General features: G+C 55.2%; 3 protein-coding genes across 11 annotated transcripts in view; 2 read left to right on the top strand and 1 right to left on the bottom strand.

The window, feature by feature from the left end:
- The first annotated feature begins 827 nt into the window (after positions 1 to 827).
- On the top strand, positions 828 to 7,587 carry OGFOD2 (2-oxoglutarate and iron dependent oxygenase domain containing 2). Its single transcript, XM_039561362.1, is given in 8 exon segments — positions 828 to 1,146; positions 1,149 to 1,231; positions 1,309 to 1,365; positions 3,543 to 3,653; positions 4,127 to 4,226; positions 5,010 to 5,134; positions 5,601 to 5,858; positions 6,407 to 7,587. Coding segments are annotated over 8 exon segments (1,047 nt in total). The 5' UTR covers positions 828 to 1,109; the 3' UTR covers positions 6,683 to 7,587.
- Positions 7,588 to 8,107: 520 nt separating this feature from the next.
- Positions 8,108 to 13,481, top strand: ARL6IP4 (ADP ribosylation factor like GTPase 6 interacting protein 4). Of its 5 annotated transcripts, none has more exons than XR_751691.4 (7): positions 8,403 to 8,581; positions 9,778 to 9,975; positions 10,315 to 10,656; positions 10,957 to 11,074; positions 12,235 to 12,304; positions 12,494 to 12,675; positions 13,267 to 13,481. XR_751691.4 is itself a non-coding variant. In XM_039560800.1 (6 exons), the coding sequence occupies exons 2-6, from the start codon at positions 9,786 to 9,788 to the stop codon at positions 12,548 to 12,550; spliced, it is 777 nt and encodes a 258-aa protein (XP_039416734.1). In that variant the 5' UTR covers positions 8,108 to 8,157; positions 9,778 to 9,785; the 3' UTR covers positions 12,551 to 13,481. The 5 variants fall into 5 exon arrangements, 3 of the variants coding, with proteins under 3 accessions (XP_039416734.1, XP_039416733.1, XP_010396681.2); XR_002045212.3 differs by having other exon boundaries at positions 12,962 to 13,481; XM_039560800.1 differs by lacking the exon at positions 8,403 to 8,581 and adding an exon at positions 8,108 to 8,157 and having other exon boundaries at positions 12,494 to 13,481.
- Positions 13,482 to 13,536: 55 nt separating this feature from the next.
- The window catches only part of PITPNM2 (phosphatidylinositol transfer protein membrane associated 2), a 126,602-nt gene continuing 118,817 nt past the window's right edge, over positions 13,537 to 21,321 (bottom strand). For all 5 annotated transcript variants that reach the window (XM_039560794.1, XM_039560796.1, XM_039560795.1 and 2 more), the window contains 6 exons: positions 20,925 to 21,041; positions 20,409 to 20,557; positions 19,598 to 19,747; positions 19,337 to 19,520; positions 18,018 to 18,146; positions 13,537 to 17,750 (listed from right to left, as the gene is read on the bottom strand). In XM_039560794.1, coding sequence (XP_039416728.1) covers positions 17,412 to 17,750; positions 18,018 to 18,146; positions 19,337 to 19,520; positions 19,598 to 19,747; positions 20,409 to 20,557; positions 20,925 to 21,041 — 1,068 coding nt within the window. In that variant the 3' untranslated portion in view covers positions 13,537 to 17,411. The remainder of the gene's footprint in view (positions 17,751 to 18,017; positions 18,147 to 19,336; positions 19,521 to 19,597; positions 19,748 to 20,408; positions 20,558 to 20,924; positions 21,042 to 21,321) is intronic.

Below are 21,321 nucleotides of genomic sequence, written 5' to 3'. Positions count from 1 at the left end.
CTCTTTCTTGGGTCCCACGTAGTAGAGGCAGCCGCCTGCGGATGCCAGAGGTCTGTCTCCAACACCACCCTCTCACAGCTGCTCGCCTCCCGAAAAAGGGTCACTTCCCACAGTGGGAAACACAGCTGAGACACAGCTCGGGAGCTGCTGCTGCCTTGGGAGCTCCTACTGCGCCTGGAGGAGCTGCTAAACTGGAATCACCCCTACACACACCCAGCGAGCTCTTCTGCACCCGGGACTGCGTGAAATCCTCCACTACAACAAAGCCAGCGGGGTCCCCACAGGGCAGCCGTGGAGCACCGATGCTACCCGGGGGTGACACGATCCCCGCTCCGTGCCCCTCAAGTGATGCCAAGGCACCGGGCTGGCCGGGGAGCGGCGGCGGTGCTGCCGAGAAGCCACATTCCCTCCCTACACCGAGACTCCGGCACATCCCCCCGTGTCTGCGGGGCCAGCACCCGCCGGCTTCCCCCACAGGCTGCCCCCGGGCCCAGCGGGGCAGGCCGCGGCCGAGGGCAGCCCGACACCGCCGCCGTGCCCCCGGGTCCCCACCGTCCACGACGAACTTCTGGGCGTAGCGCTTGAGGTTCTTCCTCTTGATGGAGCAGAAGCTGGGCGGGAAGCAGCCCTCGGCCAGCAGCCGGTAGATGTCCTCGAACTTGCTGCCGTGGCCGCACGGCTCGGCCGCCACCACCACCTCCCGCTCGGCCTCGGGCAGCGCCGCGTCCATGGCCGGGCCGGGCCGGGCCGGGCCGGGGCCGCGCTGACCCCGCCGCGCGCGTCCCTCGAGCGCGCCCCCGCCGCCCGCGCGCGCCCCGCGAGGGGCGGGGGGGGAGCTCAGGGACCGTCTGCAAATAACCTTCGGCGGCCTCTGCCGCTCCGAGCAGACCCGGCCCGGCCGTGAGGGCTGTAGGGCAGCGGCCTCGCCGCGGGACCGGGCCGAGGTGACGTCACGGAAATTACAAAAAACAACCGGAAAACGGGGGAGAACGGTCAAATTCCGCCGCTTTCCGTTTTTGCCCCGGTTCGGAATTTGCCGATGCGCCCTCAAACGGACGGAAGCGGAGCTCTTTGAGGGCTGGACCGAGGCGCGTTCGCCGGCAGGGAACATGTCTGCGGGCCGGCCGTTCCGGGGGTGCGCCTGCTTTTCACCGACAACATCTTCGTGGGGCGGTTCGGGCTCCACGTGCGGTACCGGGACGGGCCGCAGCTCCGCCGGGACCACGGCCGGGTACCGCGGGGGCGGGCGGGGCCGGGGGAAGCGGGCCGCGCCGGTGGCCGTGGCGGTGACGTGCCCGTGTGTTGCAGGCGCTGCGGGAGCGCGGCTGCCGGAGCGAGGAGCAGTTCCGGGAGGTGCTGCGGGAGGTGAGCGCCGGGACCCCCGCACAGCCACCGGGGACGCGGCTCACAGCGTCACACCAGGGCTTGGGTTGGAAGGGACCTTAAAACTTACCCAGTGCCACCCCTGCCATGGGCCGGGACAGCTCCCACTGTGCCAGGCTGCTCCAGCCCGGCCTTGGGCACTGCCAGGGGTCCCGCTGCTCTGGGCACCCTGTGCCAGGGCCTCAGCACCCTCACAGAGAAGGATTTCTTCCCAATGTCCCGTCTAACCCTGCCCTCTGTCAGTGTGGAGCCATTCCCCTGCCCTGACCCTCCATCCCTTGTGAAGGATCTCTCCCCATCTTTCCTGTCGGCCCCTTCAACGCCACACTGAGGGCACCCCAAAGCCTTCTCTTTTCCGGGCTGAACAATCCCAACTCTCCCAGCCTTTCCTCACGGCAGGGCTGCTCCATCCCTCTGATCATCCTGGTGCCCTCTTTGGACTCGCTCCAGCAGCTCCACGCCCTTCCTGAGCCGGGACCTCAGGGCTGGGGCAGCTCTGGTCCCGGGGGGAGGAGATGGGGAGCCCCGGCTCCCCTCAGGGATCCGCCACCAGTGGCATTTCCACCCCCCGGGGGTCAGTCCCGAGGGGAGTTTGGGACTTGCTGAAGCCCCACAGAACCGGGGCACAGCTCCCGGCACCGCTGGGTCCCGATCAACCCCGGTGCTGGGCAGAGTCAGAGGGAAGAATTCCCCGCGGGCGCCCAGCAGCGAGGAGTTTATACAGCCAACACCCTGCAGGAAAACGCCGTCATCCAACACCTCATCCCAGTGGCCTCTGAGCCGCTCCCTCCTTGGATTTCCTCTGCTGGCTCCCAGTGCCCTGGTTTGGCTTTCTTTGTGCCTTCTTGTGCCAATCCTTTTTAAAGGGAGATGGGATCACCCGGGGATCCTACAGAGGTTCACAATTCATCAAGAAATCCCTGCTTCTTTCCAGGCCAGGGACAGGGACCAGTCACACAACCAGCTCCAATGTCACCTGACACTAAGGGGACAGACAGGTTCTTTTAGGAATTCTTAGCAGGATGATGATGGCAGTAAATAGTACTGTTAATTAAAGCTTTATTAACTGGATATTATGATTCATACAGCACAGAACTTACGAGTAGAACAGCACAGGATTTCCCCAGGCAGAATCAATGGAGCACAACAAGCAGTGTAATGCAGAATTTATAAACCAGCTTCACTTGGGATTTCAAGACCCTAACTTTGGTTGTAATTTATAATCATCTAGATCCTAATCACTTTTTAATCACCTGGGCTCTCTGCAGATCTGCATACAAGGTTTGCTGTATCAATATAAACATCATAAAGTAGACTTTAAAACCATATGAAATCATAGCAGTCCCTCAGTGCTCGGAGGAGGCAGATGACAGTGGCTGTCCCTGGCTGTGGGAGGTCACAGCTCTCACAGTCCAGCAGCAATTCCAGTCCAAGGATTTGTCACTGCTTGATTTTCTAGGCAGTGCTGGGTTGCAGTTCCCTGCCCTGTGACCTGGTGCCCAGGGACCTTGGGGCTGGGAGAGAGGGGAAGAAACAATCTGAGAAATCTGTTAAGATTTGTCTACTCAGTTCCCAAGACCTTCAGGGCCTGATAGTGAGGGAAAGGGAATGAACACAGGACCTGCTTGGTCCCAGGGAATGGCTGCTCACTCACTCTCCAGTGAGGACTGTTATAAATTAATCTCGTGAGGGGGAATTAAATGGGAAGAGCTGCCTGGATCAGCTGCTCAAACAGCTGCTTGCTCTGAAAGGGCAGCTTAGCCTGTCTCCACCATGCTTAGCAGTAATCCCTTCATGACAGGACTTGTCTCCCTCCCAGCAAATGTCTTCATTTTGGACAATGCTTCTACTGTCAGAACAAAAGCCAGATTCAGGAGGTGTCAGAATGCCTGAAAGGGCTGAAACCTCACAGCTCCACTTGATACTTCCACAGAAAGTCTTTAGTTACTTTTTAAGCCATCTGTAAAGAGGACATCTCCAACTCCTCTTGCCTTTCCAGATATTTACCGGACTTGTCCTGACCACAGAAAAACAAAGCAAACACTTTTGTCTCCCAGAGGTGCCCCTGAACAAAACAAACTGGTTTAAAGCAATGAGCAGATTCCTGTTTTAGTCAGCCCTTTTGGTTCCTGACAATATGCTCTGTTGTTTACTTGCAGATTGAGGCAGAAGTGCAGAGAAGAAAACAGTTAATCCATCAGTCAGTGGAACGAAGAGCCATCATCTCCAAGTGCTACAAACCAAAGCACCCAGAGGTGTACACTCTGCAGGTACACAGAATGTTTGGAATCTCTTTTGCACCCAAAAAAAATTACCTGAGAGTTTATTTTTGCAGTTCATTTCCCCCTCTCCTTGGCATTGCACAGTGCTAAAGCTGCACTGAATTAAAACCCATGTGTAGCATATGAAAACTGGATTTTAAACTTTAAAAACACAACAGCACAGCGTGTTCTCCAGGCAAGATTCCTGGTGTTACAGCCAGGAAAGGCTCTTTCCTATCACACCTGTGATAAATCTGGCCAGTTACTCCTAGAAAACCATGAACTAAAGCAAGCAGCAGCTTCCCTACACCAGCAGGTAAAACACCAGTGACATTCTGCATTTCCTGCCGTGGAATTCACTCGAGTGTGACTCAGCCTTGCTCCTTAGGGACTGTGTATTTCCCTGGAAGTCCATTTCCCTCTTGGGCTGTGCAGGCTGATTGTGTTTCTGTGTGTTTTTCCCATCCTTCCCTCGACATCAGGATTCCTTCCTGGCCCCAGAGTTTCTGGAAATTGTGAGGTTCTGCACATCTCCGGGTGCTGATCTCCAGGGCCTCCTGTGCTACCTCGAGTCCTTCTCAGGTAAAGAAAACAACACCTCAGTCACACAGATCTCCCTGGTGACAGCTGTTCCCAAGCCCTGTCTCGAGCAGCTCTGATCTGACACAAGCTGAGGCAAACAGGATGTTACTCCCTGCCTGAGGAGGGTCTCTGGAGAGGCAGCACTTCTGCTCTGGATCAGAGGCTGTTTGCTGCTTTCCCATCCCAGCCTGCTGATGTCTCACCAGAGGCTCCAGCTGCAGCAGAGCTGGGGTTGTGGTTGTCCCACACCTCACCAGGGAGCCTGCTGAAGGAACACTGCTAGCCCAGGGAGCTTGGTTTCCCTCCCCAAGTGCTTTGCCATTGCAGGCAGTCCCCGTTGGTTCGTCTGGGCTGAATTAGCTTCAGTCTAGATTTCAGTCTTTGAAAAAGAGATCTGGGTTTTATGCTTCCCTGGAGGCAGCTGTGAAGCTCTCTCCCTTCCAGAAATGCTGACAAGATGTAGAGGGGAAGAGGCAGAGTTGCCTCCTTTTCTCAAGGCAAAGAGACACCAATGTCTGTGTGCAGAGCTCTTGGATTTGTCCAGGCCACCAGTTCCAGCCTTCTCCTGCTCTGGAAATGAGGAACCAGCACAAAAAACAACAAATACAGAGCTGATCCTGGGGAGTGGTTCCAGCCCTTTGAGCAGCCTGAGCACAAAGTGGGGCCTGTGGATGCTGTGCTCTCACTGACACCAGCACAGGACACTGACACTGCAGCTGGACAGGCAGGAAAACTCCCACCTGGGATCTTCCCCAGCAAACACTGTCTCCCTTTTCTTGACAGATAAGAGGATCTATCGACTCCCAGTGTTCACAGAGGAGTTCTGCCAAGCCTTTGTGGACGAGCTGGAGAACTTTGAGCAGTCGGATATGCCTAAAGGCAGGCCTAACACCATGAATAACTATGGGGTAGGACTCGTCTCTTGTGCTTCTTGAGGGGGAGTGTTCACTGCGTTCACCTCCTCACTTCTCCCTCCCTCCAGTTCCAACGTGCCTCTCATTTTACACGGTGCAGTCTGAGTTCCATGTCCCCTTGCAGTGACAGGGTTGAGGGAATGTTACAGGGACAAAAGAAAATGGGAGTGCAGGGGAGGGGAGGTGGTATCTCAAAGAGCACCTTGTGCTTGAGCAATACAAATTTAAATCAAGGAGTCAGTTTTTCAAGAACACTCACCTTTTGATCTTATTACTCTGTGTTTCCCCCCATCCCTTTCCACCTTCACCCTCCTTCCTTTTTCTTGTAGCTGGAGCCTTTGCTCTAAAGTCCTTGATCTGAGCCAGCAGCAGAGCTGGAGGAGGACAGCAGCTCTGCAGCAGCTCTGAGGAGCAGCAGCTGTGGTTGCTCAGCTGTTCCCCCCTCCTGTCCTTGGCACAGGTTCTGCTGAACGAGCTGGGGATGGACGAGCCTTTCCTGACGCCCCTGCGGGAGCGCTTCCTGCAGCCCATCACTGCCCTGCTGTACCCGGAGCTGGGCGGGGCCTGCCTGGACAGCCACAAAGCTTTCGTGGTCAAGTACTCCTTGCACGAGGACCTGGACCTGAGCTCTCACTATGACAATGCTGAAGTCACCTTGAACGTTTCCCTGGGAAAAGAGTTCACAGAAGGCAACTTGTACTTTGGGGATTTCAACCAGGTACTGAGCACGGCCCACTCCCCCTCCCTCCTCGGCCCCCCAGTTTCCAGGCATCAACCGTGTTCTAAAAAACAATTACTCACTTCTGACAGTCAGACCTGCTCTGTCCCTTCCCCATTTTTTGCATGGCTTCGTTGTACAGGAGCCTTTTCTGCTGCAATATTCCAATATTCAATATTCAGGTTTCAAAGAGAGGACAGAGGCAACTTCGTAGTAGAAACTGGAGTGAAACAAACCAGCCCCTCTTTCCACTTCTGAAGCTGGGAGCAGGGAGGTGCTGAGAGAGATTTATTTCAGATATGACTTAAACCTAAATCTCTAGCACCTGCTTTTAGGGCAAGAGAGGGGGGAAAGCTCCCACACAGCAGTGACACATGGGGTTTTTTTGATTGAATCTCTTTAAATTCCCTCTGAACTTGGCACTGGGAATGAGGTGCAGTTTGCCCTCTCCATGTTGCTCCCTGGGCGCTGTGGGGGAAGAGGTGACAAGTTTCAACTATTTGAGGGACTTTGTGGTGTGACACCGAATCCCCCTCCCTTTGTTGCAGGATCCCAGCCCCGTGCCGCAGTACATAGAGGTGGAACACGTGGCAGCCCGGGGGCTGCTGCACCGAGGAGGGCAGATCCACGGCGCCCTTCCCATCGCCTCCGGGGAGCGCTGGAATCTCATCGTGTGGATGAGATCATCGGCCATCCGGAACCAGCTCTGCCCCATGTGCAACAGGAAACCCGAGCTGGTGGAAGCAGAGGGCTTTGGGGATGGGTTCACAGAAGCCCTGGGAGAGGAGGTGGCCCAGACCGTGAATCTCTGTGCCTTGGGGTAGCGGCTGGTGCCGCCTGATTTCCCCACACCAAATTGCCCAAAGCTCCTTTCTGACCTCTCAGGCTCTGCTGGGTGCACGAGTCCTGTAAGAAGCAGCTCTCACCTTGGGAAGGGATGCAAAGCCAGCCCTGCCAGGATTCCAGCTGGAAGAGCTGGACCTCGGCTCGTGAGGGCTCACGCTGGGGCTGGAGGACTCTGTGTCAGACACAGAAAGCCCCAACACCGAATCACTGCAGGAGCTCTGTCAATATTTCCAAGTGCACAGGGAAAACACCCAGAGCTCCTTGGCCTCTCTGCCACCAGCAGCATCCCAGATCCCACTGGGAACAGGAGAGGATGGTACAATAAGCCATTTCTGGGCTGTTCTTAGGGCCTCTTGTCCTCTTCCAGGGGAAGAGCCTTTTGTTGCTGAGTGGCAGGGAAGGATCTGCTCAGAAATGAGACCCAGGTGATTCACAGTGGGCTGCTGGGAATGGCATGGAATTGTCACCACTGGATGTTTGTCTAACCCAGGCTCAGAAAAATCCATCAGGAGCAGCACAGGGAGCACTGATCCCCCAGGGTGGCTGAGAGGTCTCCCAAGGCTTCTTGGGGGCAGAAACTTCCCGTACAAAGGTTTTGTGAACATTTTTAAGCAGAGACAGAGCTCTGGGAGCCACCTGCAGCACAGCAAAACCTCCCAGAGGAGGGCAAGATGGACATTTAACTCCCTTTGCTTTAGTTACATGAGCAAGTGAAAGTATAAAATAACTCCCAACCTGGATGCAGCAGACAGGCCTGGGGCTTCTTAATTTGACACCTGATGGATTAGAAGGGTCAGGTGCTTTCCCCTCCTTACTTCTATCTGGCTGAGAGCATGTGACTCTTCCACCTACTGAACAAATTAAAGAAGCCAAATATCTCTGATTTGGTGTCTGCATTTGCCTCTGTGGAAAATGAGTTCTGTCTATTCGACAGCCACTGGTGGGCTTTTCCATTCACCGTTCAGTGCAGTAATTACAGCACATGGGTAATGACATCGGGAGTTGTGAAAGGCTGAACGCGAGCGGGTGCAGCTCGCACAAAAGGTGTTTATTGAAGCTGTCCCAGCAGAGCCGCAGGATTTTGGCTGGAGCTGCCATTAGCACAGGGCGCTGATGAGCTTCTCATTAGCAAAGCCCATTCAAATTACACCGGCAGAAGGAAATCGGCGGTTGTACCTGAGCGAGGAGCCGCTGTCAAGAAACGCAGTCTCGAAGCCTTTATCTCGTTCACTAGCGAACGTGAGCGCTCCCAATCCGCCCGCATTCATCCCCAAAAACTGAGCTACGGGGCGGGGGCAGCCCGGGCCAGGCGGCCCCGGAACCAAAGAGCGCGGCCCGGCTGCCGCCCGGCCCCGCGCGCGGCGGACGGAGGCGGGAGGCGGCCGGCGCGGCCCCGGCGGCGGGAGCCCCGCTCGGACCCGGCCCGGCGAGAGCCCCGCTCGGACCCGGCCCGGCGGGAGCCCCGCTCGGACCCGGCCCGGTGAGTCCCCGCTCCCTCCCGCTCCTCTTGCCTGCGGCGGGGCAGGGCCGGGCCGGCTGAGAACACCGGAGAAGGGGGGCCGGGGGGCTGATAAAGAGCTGCTCTCTTAAAGGGGCCGCGCCTGGAGCCGTGCGCGTAGAACGCCTCCTGCTGAGCTCTTAAAGGGCCAGCGCACCTTGCGCGGGGTCTTAAAGGGCCAGCATACCTCGTGCTGAGCTCTTAAAGGGCCAGCTCACCTCGCATGCCGCAGGCTCCCCGTGCTGGGGCATGAGGGCAGGGACAGCCCCTGCAGCTGCCCAGCGCAGAGCAGCTCCGGGGCCCCGGCGAGGGCCGGGCCTGGGCAGAGCTGGGTGGACAGGAGGAGTCGCTGTGGCCCCAGCCTGGTGTCAGGGTGGAGGTGAGAGCCCGGCTTAGGGCACAGGCAGCCTGCGATGCTGCTGGGATCATTTGGGATTCGTCGCCGGGATGCTGCTGCTGTCTGAGCCCAGCTCCGTCCGTGCCCATTGATCTGCTGCTGTGGTTGTGTCCTGCTGCCACAGCCAGAACAGAAAGATCCGAGTCCCAAACGCTGTCCCCAGCAAGGTCCTGGTGCAAGGGGCAGCTGCTGGGTGTGTGTCCATGGAGGATTCTCATTCTCTGAAACCTCCCTGTGTGTCCTTAATGGTTGTGGTTGGTTTTGGGTTTTTTTTTCTGATTGAAATTTCCCTGTGGAAATCAATCAAAGGTCTCATTCATTTGGGAGAGAATCCAAATTGCTGCCTGGGAATGTCGAGGTGGTAAACAAACGATTAATTAAATGTGGTAGTTGGAAGGTGGCTGTGAAGAAGCGTTTCCCAGATCCTCCTCTGCCCACGGTGCCAGTTTGTTTTTTAAATTAATTAGAGCATGGATCACACCAGCTCCGGCCTGGGGCTGCTGGCGTCCCTGGAGCTGATGGACGGGGGTGCCAGCTCCATGCGTCATCTATTTTCTAAGAGCAAATTAGAATATTAAAAATTCATTCGTCCCCTTGGCTTGTGCCTGCTCCCAGCATTTAAATAACGGGGTGATTGACTCGGTGTTGGGCTCGGGGAGGACGTTTTGTTCTGCTGACTGTGGCCGCAGTATCCATCACACTTTGCCTGTGTCCGTCTGTGGTGCAGCATCTCCTGACAGCTCCCAGCGCCATGGAGTGGCCATGGGCACAGCACTGCTGCAAACACCAGCCTCAGGCCCCTCCGTGCCTGCCCGTGGCAGGGATCAGCCCGATTCTCCAGGGACAAACAGCAGAAGCACAGGGAAAACCTGGTGCAAGGTTCTCCTGGTGGAAAACCTGCTTGGGGACAGTTGTCTGAGGCAGGGGAGGGCTGCCTGGGGACAGCTGTCCCTGTGCCAGCTCCCTGCCCAGGGCTGGGGGCTGCTGAAATTCCACGTGGCCAGGGCTGTGATGGGAGACCCTGACCCATCGCTCTGGTGGGAGCGGGTGTGAGCAGGGAGGAGTTTAACTGGAACAGGTCTTCCAGGGCTGGTTGGCTCATACTGGACTGAAGGGTTTTTGGGGCTGCTGGGCAGGGTTGGTGCCCCCGTGGCTCTGATGTGACCCATTCCCTCCAGGAGCCAGCATGGCCCACAGCCGGTCTCGGAAGCGATCGCGGAGCAGGAGCAAAAGCGACTCTCGGAGCAGGCAGGAGAGGAAGGAGAAGAAAAGGAGGAAGAGCAGCAAGGACTCGCAGCAGGGCAGCAGCTCTCCACCAAGGAAGAGGATCTCTGGCTCTCATGGACACAAGTCGAGCTCGGCAGCAGCCAGGGAAGGTGGGGGAAGGCCCCTGAGCCTGAGCTTTCACCACATTTCCCCAGGGCAGGTGCACAGAGAGGGTCCAGGAGGGAGAAGAGGGTCCCTGGTTTGAGCTAAGTTGGTGTCTGTCACCTTGTCCTGCACTTTGTGCCTACTTTGGTCTCGTTCTGACAAGTGCAGAGCCCTCAGCCCCTCCATGTGCTGGCCTGGCCCTGGCACTGCACAGTCCCAGGTTAAAGATGGGCACAGAAGGGAATTCCAGGCAGGAAAGAAACCAGGCTAGGAGGGGGATAACCAACATCTCTGCTGCTGCAGGGCCAGGACTGCTCCACTCACCCTCTTCTTGTGTATTGCAGAAAAGAAGAAGGAAGGAAAGGACAAAAAGAAGAGGAAGGCCAGTACCTCTTCCTCTGGGACATCTTCATCCTCCAGCTCTTCCTCATCTTCCTCTTCCTCCAGCTCCTCTTCTGATGACTCCAGTGACAGTGACTCCAAAACAAAGAAGAGTCAAGACAGCAAAAAAAAGCGAGTGAAACAGAAAGACAAGAGGAAGAGAAAGAAGAAGAAGAAAAAAATAAAGAAGAAATCAAAAAAGAAGGGAAAGGAGAGGGCTAAGGAGGAGAAGGGCAAGGGAGAAGAGGTGCCCGGCCCCTCGCTGGAGCAGTGGCAGAAGGAATCAGTGGTGGACTCTGGGCCAGGTAATGATGATGCTCTTTCCCTCCTGCAGGAGCCTGGGCACACAGGAGTTGTGCCGGTCCCTTTCTGTTGCATGAACCAGCGAGTGGGGAATAAAGATGCCAAATGGAAGGACACAGTCAGCAGTAACATCCTGGCAAAGCTGGTCCTGCCTTTGGGATGTGAAGTGTCCCTTCCTTTGCGTGGTTTGTCACCGAACCCCGAGTACTGCCGGGGTTGTCCGTGGGCTGCAGCCGTGGTGCTGTGCCCCTCTCCTGGAGGCAGCCCCACGAGCACGGCTCTGACTGACCACTGCATTCCAGTTCTGACAGATGAACAGAAATCCCGGATCCAGGCTATGAAGCCAATGACAAAGGAGGAGTGGGACGCGAGGCAGAGCGTCATACGGAGAGTCGTGGATCCCGAAACGGGGAGAACCAGGTATGACCCTGGGGAACAGGAGGGTGGGTTGTCTGTTCCCATCCATGCTGAGTGGGCTGGAGGCCTGGAGGATGCCTGTCTATGGCACGGTACCACCACACCTGGACCCAGGTCCCCTTCAGGAGCAAAGTCCTGAGCTGACCCCTCACAGGTCCCCCCTCATCAGGCCTGGTGTGACTTACCCAGAAAGTGACACGATGGCACCAAATCATTGAATTGAATCATTGCTGGGGCTCCACACAAGGGACACGGGGCTGTGTCCCAGTATCCCACTGCTGCATCCACTTACCTTTCAGCTCCAAAGCCCTGGGCCCTGATTAACACCCAGGCGGGAATGAGGAGTAAGTGTGTGCCCTGTGGGGTTACAGACAGCAATCAAACCCAGGTTCATTTAGCTGCCAAGTAGAAATGACCCAGTTTTTAATAAACTGCGTCTTCTCAGCAAGCAGAAAACATCATGCTGAAGAGAATTGGGTATGACAAGTCCAGTCTTAAAATAGAAGGCAGCCTGCAGGGCTCAGGGAGGTGTGGAACAAAGGTCAGTTCCCTGTAAGGCACGTAATGAAGACAATTAAATCTCTGTTCGTGTTTGGAGGTGTGAGCCGCCTCCAACTCTGCTTGGAATTTGCTCAGCAAGATGCTCCCCAGCCTGGCTGCATTTCAGGCCCAAACTGGCTCCTGTTGCTGAATGGCTTTGCAGTTTCCTGGGGCAGCCAGGACTACACCTGAACTCTATAAAAGGAAGAGGTTTTGCAGGGGTTGGGGCACTGCAGATTGTAGGATGACATGGGATGCTTTTATTAGGAGTGTTTTGTTGTGCCAGTGTGACTGACTGCACACAGCAGGCAGTGCCCACAGCCTGGGGCAGGGCCAGCTGGCCCTCAGTTCTCAGGAGAGCACTCCTGTCCTTGCTGCAGTGTGGTGACATTAATCCCATGGGAGCAATGGCAAAACCTGCTGTGCTATTTAAGCTTGATACAAAAACAAAGTCACAAAATACAATGTCAGGGGTAGGTCAGCACTGGCCTTGCCCAGCACCTGCTCCTGGGTTTGGGGGAGCTGGGGCACAGCAGGTGCCCTCGGGGTGGGGTCAGCACCTTCTGCAGCTGCAGGAACTTGGCAGTACCCTCATGGCTGCTGGGCCTGTGTTTGTCTTGCAGACTCATTAAGGGGGACGGGGAAGTCCTGGAAGAAATCGTCAGCAAGGAGAGACACAAGGAGATTAACAAGGTATGGGAACTGGCCACCAGCATGAGCTGCAGGCTGGGCACAGCCAGGGAGCTGCTGCACCCAGAGGGGTTGTGGTTCCACCCTGGGGCCAAGCTGAGCCCTGGCAGCACCGCCAGGGCCCCTGGAATGGTGCTGGTGGTTCTGCAGCCGTGGGCAGGGAGTGCTGTGAGTGTTGTGTCTCCCTTGCAGCAAGCCACGCGTGGGGACGGGCTGGCCTTCCAGGTGAGGACGGGGATGCTGCAGTGAGGGCAGGCACCAGCCAGCCCAGGAGCCTGCCCTGTGCCCCTGCCAGCCCGGGGGGAGCCTCTGCCTCTGGACCCCGTGACAGCACCGTGTCAAGATGTTCCCCAGGGGCCCTTTCCAGCTGCTCTGTAAGTTACTGACTGGGAAGGAGAGCGACTTTGGTTCATCTCCTAGTAAACAGCTTTTCCCCTTCCTGTCCCAGCTCAGGCCAGTGTGGCTGTAATGTACCTGAGCCATTTGCCCCAATGCTCCTCTCGATGCTGGAGGAGCTCAGCAGTACCCAGGGGACAAGCTCGAGGGTGCTGAACACCTCAAGGTGCTCTGGGCTGTGGGGGGCAGGAGCCAATGCTGTGGCCAGGATAGGGTGTGTACCTGGGCCACAAAAGACAGCTGGCTGCTGCTTTTTCCCTTCAGGAGCTGCCCGTGGCCCTTTCCTTGCTGGATGTGGCTCACAGGCCCTTTGCACTCACTGACCCTGCTCAGAGAGGAGTGGCCATGGTGCTGTGTGGCTCTGCTCAGGCTGCAGCTCCTCTGCACCCCTGAGTGCCACCCTCCAACTGTGCCCCAGGGCTTCTCCCAGCCTTCCTGCAGCTTCACCTCCTCGGGTAGGGGAGCACTGACCTGGCACGCTGCACTGGCATCTGTGCGGCTGTGCTTTTGGAGGGGTGGCTTTGCCTTGCTCTCTGCTCCTGCATGCAACTCGTGTCCCTTCCCCACAGCACAGGCCCGGGGCAGCATTGGGGCTCTGGGCTTCTCAGGGCCCAGGGCTGCTCTGAAGCAAACACAGCAGTCTTTTTCCTGGCTGGAAAGTCCATAGATCTACAAACTGTAAAAAAGAAAAGGACAAATGGGTCCTGCAGGACTGATCTCCACAGAGGGTTTCCATGTTCTGTTCATCGCTGTAACCCCATTAAACTGGCACCTGCTCACATTTTATGACTTGTCCGTTTCTAGAGTCTCCCCCCACCCCCAAAAAAGCAGACAGAGAAGAGCCTTCCCATTTCTTTAATCTGTGTAACTCACAATGATACTGTACACAAAGCACACCAGGCATTGAACGATGCACTAACAGCAAGGAGGAGAAGGAAGTTGTACAGAAGGTTTGCCACACACAAGCGAGTCATCGGCACGGCACTGCACACGCGGGGCGTCCCCGGCGCCCTCGGGCATCCCCTCCGGTGCTTCCCCACGCACAGCTGGTACCCCTAGAGCAATTTTTTATAAATAAAATATAACTAACATCGTTGGAATATAAAATTGACAGTCGAGGGTATCAACAGGCAGAGGGAGGGGACCGTAAGGCTTCTAGAACTAATAGGAAATGCAGCAAACAGTGGCGATACCTGAAGAAGGGGCTGCTACAGCAAGCACGGCGGCTGCTGGGCGGGCGGGAGGGAGTGTGGTGGTGACCCTTTGGCTGATTTCTGCTCTTGGCTTGCGCCTCCGACACTGTAAACGGTTTTTGGTATTAGGATTTCGCCTCATCTGACTGAGGGATCTGAGCAAAGCCAGGAAAACGACTCAGAGGGAATGCACGGGCTCCTCTCACTGGTTTTTAAAAGACTTTAAAGGGACAGCGTCAGGTAGAAAGTCTGGCCTAAGGGTGCAGTAATATAAAAAGCTGCTTTTTGTAAAAAATCTGAGCTCCGCAGCAGAGTTTGATTCCTGTGGAAACGGAAAAGCAACCCCAAAGCCTGAGGCTGTGTTGTGCTGATGTGCAGAACAGGACGTGGGCTGTCACCGAGGGCTGCCCGGACAGCGGCCGAGGAAGGAGGACAAGAAACTTCCCATTCTCTCCTTTCAAAGCAAACAAGTTACTCATAACAGGAATCAACTGGGTCTTTAACCTGACAGTGCCCCTTTAGGAAGGATGAAATACACATTCATCTTTCCCTCGCCACGTCCAAACGGATCCTCTTCCATACACGTGGAAAGGCATCGGGTCACATGCATTGCTCTCCAAAACAGCTCGGGACAAACAGGTTATAAACACAGAGTTAAACTATTGCTATTGTTCTGTGAGTGTTGATCTCTGCTTCAGAGGGATGAGTGCCAGATGGGGGCGGCTGAGGATTGAGCGATGGAGACGGAGATGGCTGAGTTGGTGAAGAAAAACTTACTGGCATTATTTCCTGGTAACTACACCCACCTCCCGTGGAATTATTGCAGCAATAAAGGCCCTGCTCTACAATTGCTTCTCCGTGTTGGATCCGTACAATGGCAACGGATGGGGGGCCAGGGAAAGGACCTGGGCAAGGTTCAAGAAGCTCAACAAAGGATGAGGACAGAGGTGCTGTGATTGTCAGGCTAACTGGTTAGGAGCTGTTTAAAACATGGAGTGATGGAGAGGGTGAGTATCATATTGCACTTCTGCATTCATTGACAGTTACATTAAACTTGGTCCATAAAATAATTGCTTTGTACATAATGCCTGAAACAAAAAGCTACATTTTTAAATATTAATAAACCCTGAAGGTTCCAGTCCCTCCAGACATTTTTTTTTCCCTCTACATAAATAAATAACTTTCAATTTTATATATCCACTTTTTATGTTGAACATTTACATTCGCCTCTGTTTTACACTATCTACACATAAGAAAATGTGAACATCTCATCAACACTGGAAAATGTACAGATCATGTCCTGGTTGTGGACTTGGAGGAAAGGTGAATTTTGCAAAGGCCATATCCAAATTTGCAGGAATTATTTAGTGATGTGGTTTGGTGACTTCACAGGATGGATCGTGGCTTGGCTTCCTACTCAGATGGCATCTGTTTGATAGAACATTCGGCTAGCAAAAAGCTGGGACAAATTCACATTGTTTTCAAACCCAGTAAAAGCTCTGGATGTACATTCAGAGAGAGCCAAGCTGAGTCAGCAGAAAGGGAAGTCAGTTTTCGGTAACAAAAAAGTCATCAGGTACATTCTGTAACTGGATAATTACCAAAGAGAAGTGGTTAAACATTTTGCAGTCGGGTCTGAGCGCTCCAGGGGCTCCGATGCCGGTGGCAGCTCCGCACTGTCCCTGCTCTGCCTCGGCCTGGACCCTCCACACCACAAACACAGGAGCTGGATGAGTTGGATTTGCCTACCGTGGCCCAGAGGCAGTGAGCAGAGTTCACAGTGCTGTGTATCTCAGTGCGGCCGTCCTGCACCATTCTTATTGAAACAGGTAATAAAATGAAGCAGCCAGTCTAAAAAATTCTGTTATAAATAAGATCCTCGTAAGTAGAAAGTGATACAAAGACAGGAAAGTGTGGTGGGGAAAGCGGGGTTACACACAGTTGGGGAGCTCGGTAGGACTATAAAATCTCCACGTGAAGAGGCCAGCTGGAGTCTGTGAATGGGCACCCCGGAACCCCCCATGTGGATGTCCCTCTACCCCGGGAGGTGTGTGCAAGGAGGGAACCTTCGCTGGCCCCAGGAAGGACAGGACTGAGGGGCTTTTTGGCAAGCCCTCGCCCTAGGCACTGTTCTCTGTCCCTGTCCGGGTGTCACCGCGGTGCCAGCTCTGCCACGCGCCTGCTGCCTCGCTCCAGCAGCACAAACCCAGCGCCTCAGGCACATCCACTGAGAAACCCACCAGAAAAATTAAGATATGGCCTTTTCTTAAGATTGCCTGACATTGTTGGCACACTTCCTTACAGTCTCCTTACTGCTGGAAAAACTTCTGCACAGATTGTTTTGTTTTTTTTTAAATATATACATATATATATGTGTGTGTGCATATATGTATAGATATGCACGCACACCCTGGCTTAGCAATATTTCATTGTCATGCACTACAAACACTGGTGTAGCTACATGAGATGGTAACAGGTTTCCATTCTAAAAATCATCAGTGCAAAAACCAATGAGGTTTTACAGTTCAGTAACTACAGGTAAAAGGAGTGAGTCTAGTTCCCATGAAAGCTGCTACTGAACTTGGAGAGAACCTGGGAAGAAAAAAGGTCTCAGAGGTGGGTGTTGAGAGAGTCAGACCCTGCATTTGGATGAGAAGAACTGCAATGCAATCCAGCTGCTGAGTGCCTTCAGCTGCTTCCAAATATATGGTGGTTACTTGTTGGAAATACATAGCAAGACTATTTGGAGACTTTAACAGCAAATTGAGTGTCTGAGGTTTGTAACAGCTCAAACAAAATAGCTTGTATTCCTCTTTTAATAGGTCAACATATTAGATTCCATTGGCTTCTGAAAGGTCTCTTTAAAAAATAACAGTAAGAACAGTAATGACCCCGCTGTCCTGGGCACGAATCTGCCGACATTCTGCCTCTGCCAACAGCACTGACACAGCTTTAGCTTTGCACTGCACCAGCTCCTCGAGGAACTGGCTGCACTCGGGGCTCTCTGTTCAGGAACAGCTCTCGGTTGCTCTGCCTGGTGCAAATCCCTCGCTGGGGCCGGGGGAGCGGCGTTACCCAACCCCAACCCCCTGCGCGGGCAGAGCCCCCAGTCTGACTCCCGGGACAGCCCAGAACCAGCTCCCCCAGCCTCACGCCCTGTTCCTGTGGCTCTGAGGACAGCACTCGGTCACCGTATCGGAGCGATGGCTAACAAGGCGAGGAGGCACGTATTTACAGTCACTGACCCTGGATGAGAGGAGGAGGCAGGAGAGAGCGCCGTCCTGATCTGGAGACTTCCCCCCCAATTTCCAGCTGTTCCTTGGGCTCACGCTGCACAAACCTGACGCTCTCGCTGCAAGGCCTGCACGTTCTTTGTGGGAAACATCCCGTCTCTTCCCAGAACACCATTTTATTAGAGTAGCACCATATTTACCCTTCCAGCCCGAAACACTGGCCTCGTCCCTCTTTCCTTTTATTTTCTCCTCCAGTGGCTGCAGCTGACAATCCTGGCTCTGGCCTGGCTACTTCTGCCCCAAGAGGCCAGACTCCAGCCGGGACGCGGCGCTCCGGCCCCAGCACCCCGTGGCGATGCTCATGCTCCTTTGGCTGCGCTCCCTGTCCCTGTCCTTGTCGCTGTCCGACTGGCTCTGGGTGCGCTCGGGCCGGTGGCCGGCGCCGCTGGCCGAGGGCTGGGAGGAGATGGTCCGCAGCAGGTGGTTCCTCTTGCGCAGGAACTCGGCCTGGCTGGGCAGCCCGAAGCTGCCCTTGCGCAGCACCATGCGCGCGGTGTTCTTGGCGGGGCGCGCGCGGTGGTTGTACTCCAGCTGGGCCAGGTGGGCCGCGTAGCCCTCCGTGATGAACTGTGGGGTGAGGGCAGGCGTTAGAGGGCCGGGACACGCGTGCGCAAGAGCCACTGGCAGCCACAGATGGTCACTCTGCCAGGTTTTCTGGGGTGACCAACCGTGGCACCGCTCACACCCATGCATGTGGCTCTGCTACCTGGGACAGTTCCCACCCTGCTGGCCAACACTAGCTCAGTCACCGGTCTTGTGATGACCGAATTCCCACCTCCCTCCCATGGGAGGCCCTTGCGAGCACCTCCAGGGCTCAGCCAAGTTGGCTCCTACCTGACACTGGCTCTGCAGCTTCTTGGTGGGTCGGCCAACGATGTAGATGTGCGTGGGCGGGAGGCTGATGGAGCTGTACACAGAGATGTCCTTGGTGGATCCATACGCTGCGTGGATCCTCATGTGAAGCTGGGGGGACAGAAAGCAACACAGGGTCAGAACATATGGGCACCCTGTGCTGCTCAGCAGGCTGGGCTTTGGGTTTTCCAATAGCATTTGTGAGAATCTCAGGTCACTGGAACTAATGCAAGTTCCCAGCTGGGTAATGAACCACCCAGAGAAGTGCTAATTAACAGAGCTGGGGATGTTTACAGGCCACAAGAGGAGTAACAGCAATACAAGAACAGATCTCCACTTGCTGATCCACAGCCTTCCCCTGAGGTCTGCAGGGAGCAAGGATGCTGCACACTTCCCTGCTGTCACGGGGAGAGGAGCTGCAACCCCCATGCAGGAATCATTAGCCAGGAATGTTCTCCTCCACAGCCAAGCTGCTGTTACCTGCTGGGCAGAGGGAGAAGGGACAGGCAGCAAAACCTGCTGCTTTTCAGGGATACCTCTGGCTCCACTCTGAGCAGAGAGCAGGTCCTGGACAACTCTTTCTGTAGTGGGCTGGAGCAGGGGCTGGCAGGGGAGGTGTGGACATTGGTGCCACCACACACTGGCCAGCTTTGAGCCCAGAACCACAGGTCACATAGATGGAAAGGGCATTTCTGACCCTGCTCCCACACTTGTGGAAGACAAGAGAGCAAGTTAAGTGCCAGCTGTTCCCTCCACTGCGACTCAGGCCAAAAAGGGAGCCTAAGAAAGTTAAGAACAGGCTTTTCCTGCTGATCAAGATAGGGGAAGTGCTTGGGACACTGTCAGCTCCTTCACCTGCCAGACACAAAAACCTCTGTTCTATCTGGAGTTTCTCTGAGGCTCTGAGCAACATCAGGACCTCCCAAGGGTCACATGCCTCGAAGATCTCTATGGAGTCTCCCAGCAAAGCCATTTCTGCAGCAGCTCCATCCCCTCTCAGGGCAGCCAAAAAAACAACAAACAGGTTAAAAAAAGTGCATGTGTGAGGAAGGGAGGCTCTGCTGCCTCGTTCCATTAGGGGTTTGAGGAGCAGTGATGAAATGGAGCAGTGCAGAGCAGAGGCAACACAATTTAACAGCATAGACACTTTTGTAGAGCAATAAAGGGATGGAAATAAAATGAACAGATTAATCTTCCACTGCAGGTCACATTGCTGCCAAGAGACTGGTGCTGACAGTGGCGGTTGGACGAGGAGCAATCTAAACCCGTGCCACAATCCCTTTCAGCAGAGCCAGGCTTACGTCGGTGATGAGGGATTTCAGGAAGTTGGCCTTGTGCCGCAGCGGGTCGTGAACGAGCCCATCGCAGAAGGACACGATGCCATGGGGGAAGTTGTGCTGTGCTAACCATGCCACCACCCTCTGCTTCTGCATGTCAGGGCGGCCCGTGACATAGATAATGAGGTAGCCGAGGTCTTGCCAGTGCCTGGAAGGAAAGCCAGGAGTCAATGGATTGCAGAGCAGTGCTGCTGTCAGATCAACTGCCCCAGGCCCTGCCCTGACCTTACAACGTCCACGGCCCCGGCGCGGACTTTGGGGTCGCTGCCCATGATGGACACGCTGGCTGCGAAGGAGCCGTCGATGCTGAACACCACAAACTCCGTCCCCTTCGGCAGCACTGTGATGTAGCTGTCAGCAAATGTGTGGTCGCCCCTGAGGGAAGGGATGCAGGTGCTTAGAGGCATCAAAATATCCAGGAGGCATCCCCAGAACCTGCAGAGCACCACGGGCCCAAAGCAGCTCCCACATCTGACGCAAAGGCTCCAACAGTGATGCCAGCCTCAGTTAGAGCAGTAACAGGCACTGTGTGAGGGTCTCTGTGTTCAAGTGGAGATGGATTAGCACTTGGCAGCAGAGACTCAAAAGTTACCCCCAAAAACCACTGCTGGGTTCACCACCAAGAAGATGCTCCCCTCCTCCCCCTCCCAGAGCCCAACACCAGCAAGTGGAGCTGAGCTGGAGCCCCTGGGCTGTGAATCATCACGAGTACCAAGTCCTGTCCCTCAGGGACAAGTTTATGGTCTTTAAAATATGCTCAGTCGTGCAGTTTTGCAGATGGCCATGAGGCCCTGTGATGCAGAAGACCTGCTCCTGCAGCAGGAGCTCAATTCCCATGCTGGTGGTGATGCAGGAGCCAGAATAAAATGTGGATTTTCCCTTTACAGCTGCAGAGCACAAATGGCTTTGCCCCTATTGCTGGCAAACCAGGCTCTGAACCCACCCCACAACAGAGCTGTCCCACCGGAGGGACCATATTCTACCTGCAGTCATCCAGTTCCTCTTGTTCTCCTCCTGCAAGCCCCAGGCCCCTCACCTGACCACCATCTTGACGGGGTAGACACCAATGCCCAGGCGTCGCTCCTCGGGGATCACGTAGGAAATCCTGCCACTGCTGTTGCTGATCTCCGTGTCGAAGTACACCCACTCCCCCGACGGCGGCTGGGTCATGATGTGGATGTCCACCTGGCAACAGCGAGGCTGCGTCACCCCCAGCAGGACGGGCCGAGCACGGGGACATCCCACACGAGCCCCTTTGGACGGCAGCAGGGTTGGTCCTGCTCCCACCCTCTGCACTTCACGGATCTGAGCTGATCCGTGGGAAGCACCCAAACATCAGGGGCTGAAATTAAACCTGGCCTCAGTGGTGAGACCTCCGTGACAAATGCTGTTCCTGGTGGGAGGCACCCACGAGCCTGATCAGGAGAACCTGGCCAGGACACAAGGGCAGCAAACCCTAACAGGGACCAAGGGAGCACTGATCAGCACCACCACTGTCACTCTGTCCCACCACTGTCACCACATGGTGACAACCCCCCAGCACACACAGTACCTTCTCTCCTGTGAGGGTGACCATGTCTAGTGGACCATACATGAACCTCCCAGTTAAGGTCTGGGGCCCATCTTCGTTAGCAATGGTGTCGTTGATCCTGTGGTTGGCTGTGACGTTCTGCACAAGGCAAGAGGGGAGGAGGAAAAAAAAATAAACAGTTTGCAGCAATGGATAACCTCACAGGGAAATGCCAAATATAACCAGACAAATTGGAGCATGAGTTTCTCTGTGCCATTCCCCCCCCTCCACTTCACCCTCAGCTCTGGGAAAGAATTTGACCCGTGGCAGAGGTGAGTCTCTGTGCCCTGCACTGATGGGTGGACTGGAGCCCTGGAGAGCCAATTTCCATGGCAGGTTGTACGTGCAACTCCGATACTCTCTATCAACTCTCACGCTG

This window comes from Corvus cornix, chromosome 15 (genome assembly GCF_000738735.6).
Source record: "Corvus cornix cornix isolate S_Up_H32 chromosome 15, ASM73873v5, whole genome shotgun sequence".
In the NCBI taxonomy this organism is placed as follows: domain Eukaryota; kingdom Metazoa; phylum Chordata; class Aves; order Passeriformes; family Corvidae; genus Corvus; species Corvus cornix.
This window is presented reverse-complemented; position numbering and strand designations above follow the sequence as displayed.

Coding starts and splice junctions, on each gene's coding strand:
- ARL6IP4 (XM_010398379.4), top strand. CDS start 8,452: ATGAGGGCAGGGACAGCCCCTGCAGCTGCCCAGCGCAGAGCAGCTCCG. Junction 9,976..10,314: donor CTCGGCAGCAGCCAGGGAAG/GTGGGGGAAGGC, acceptor TGTGTATTGCAG/AAAAGAAGAAGGAAGGAAAG. Junction 12,305..12,493: donor GACACAAGGAGATTAACAAG/GTATGGGAACTG, acceptor TCTCCCTTGCAG/CAAGCCACGCGTGGGGACGG.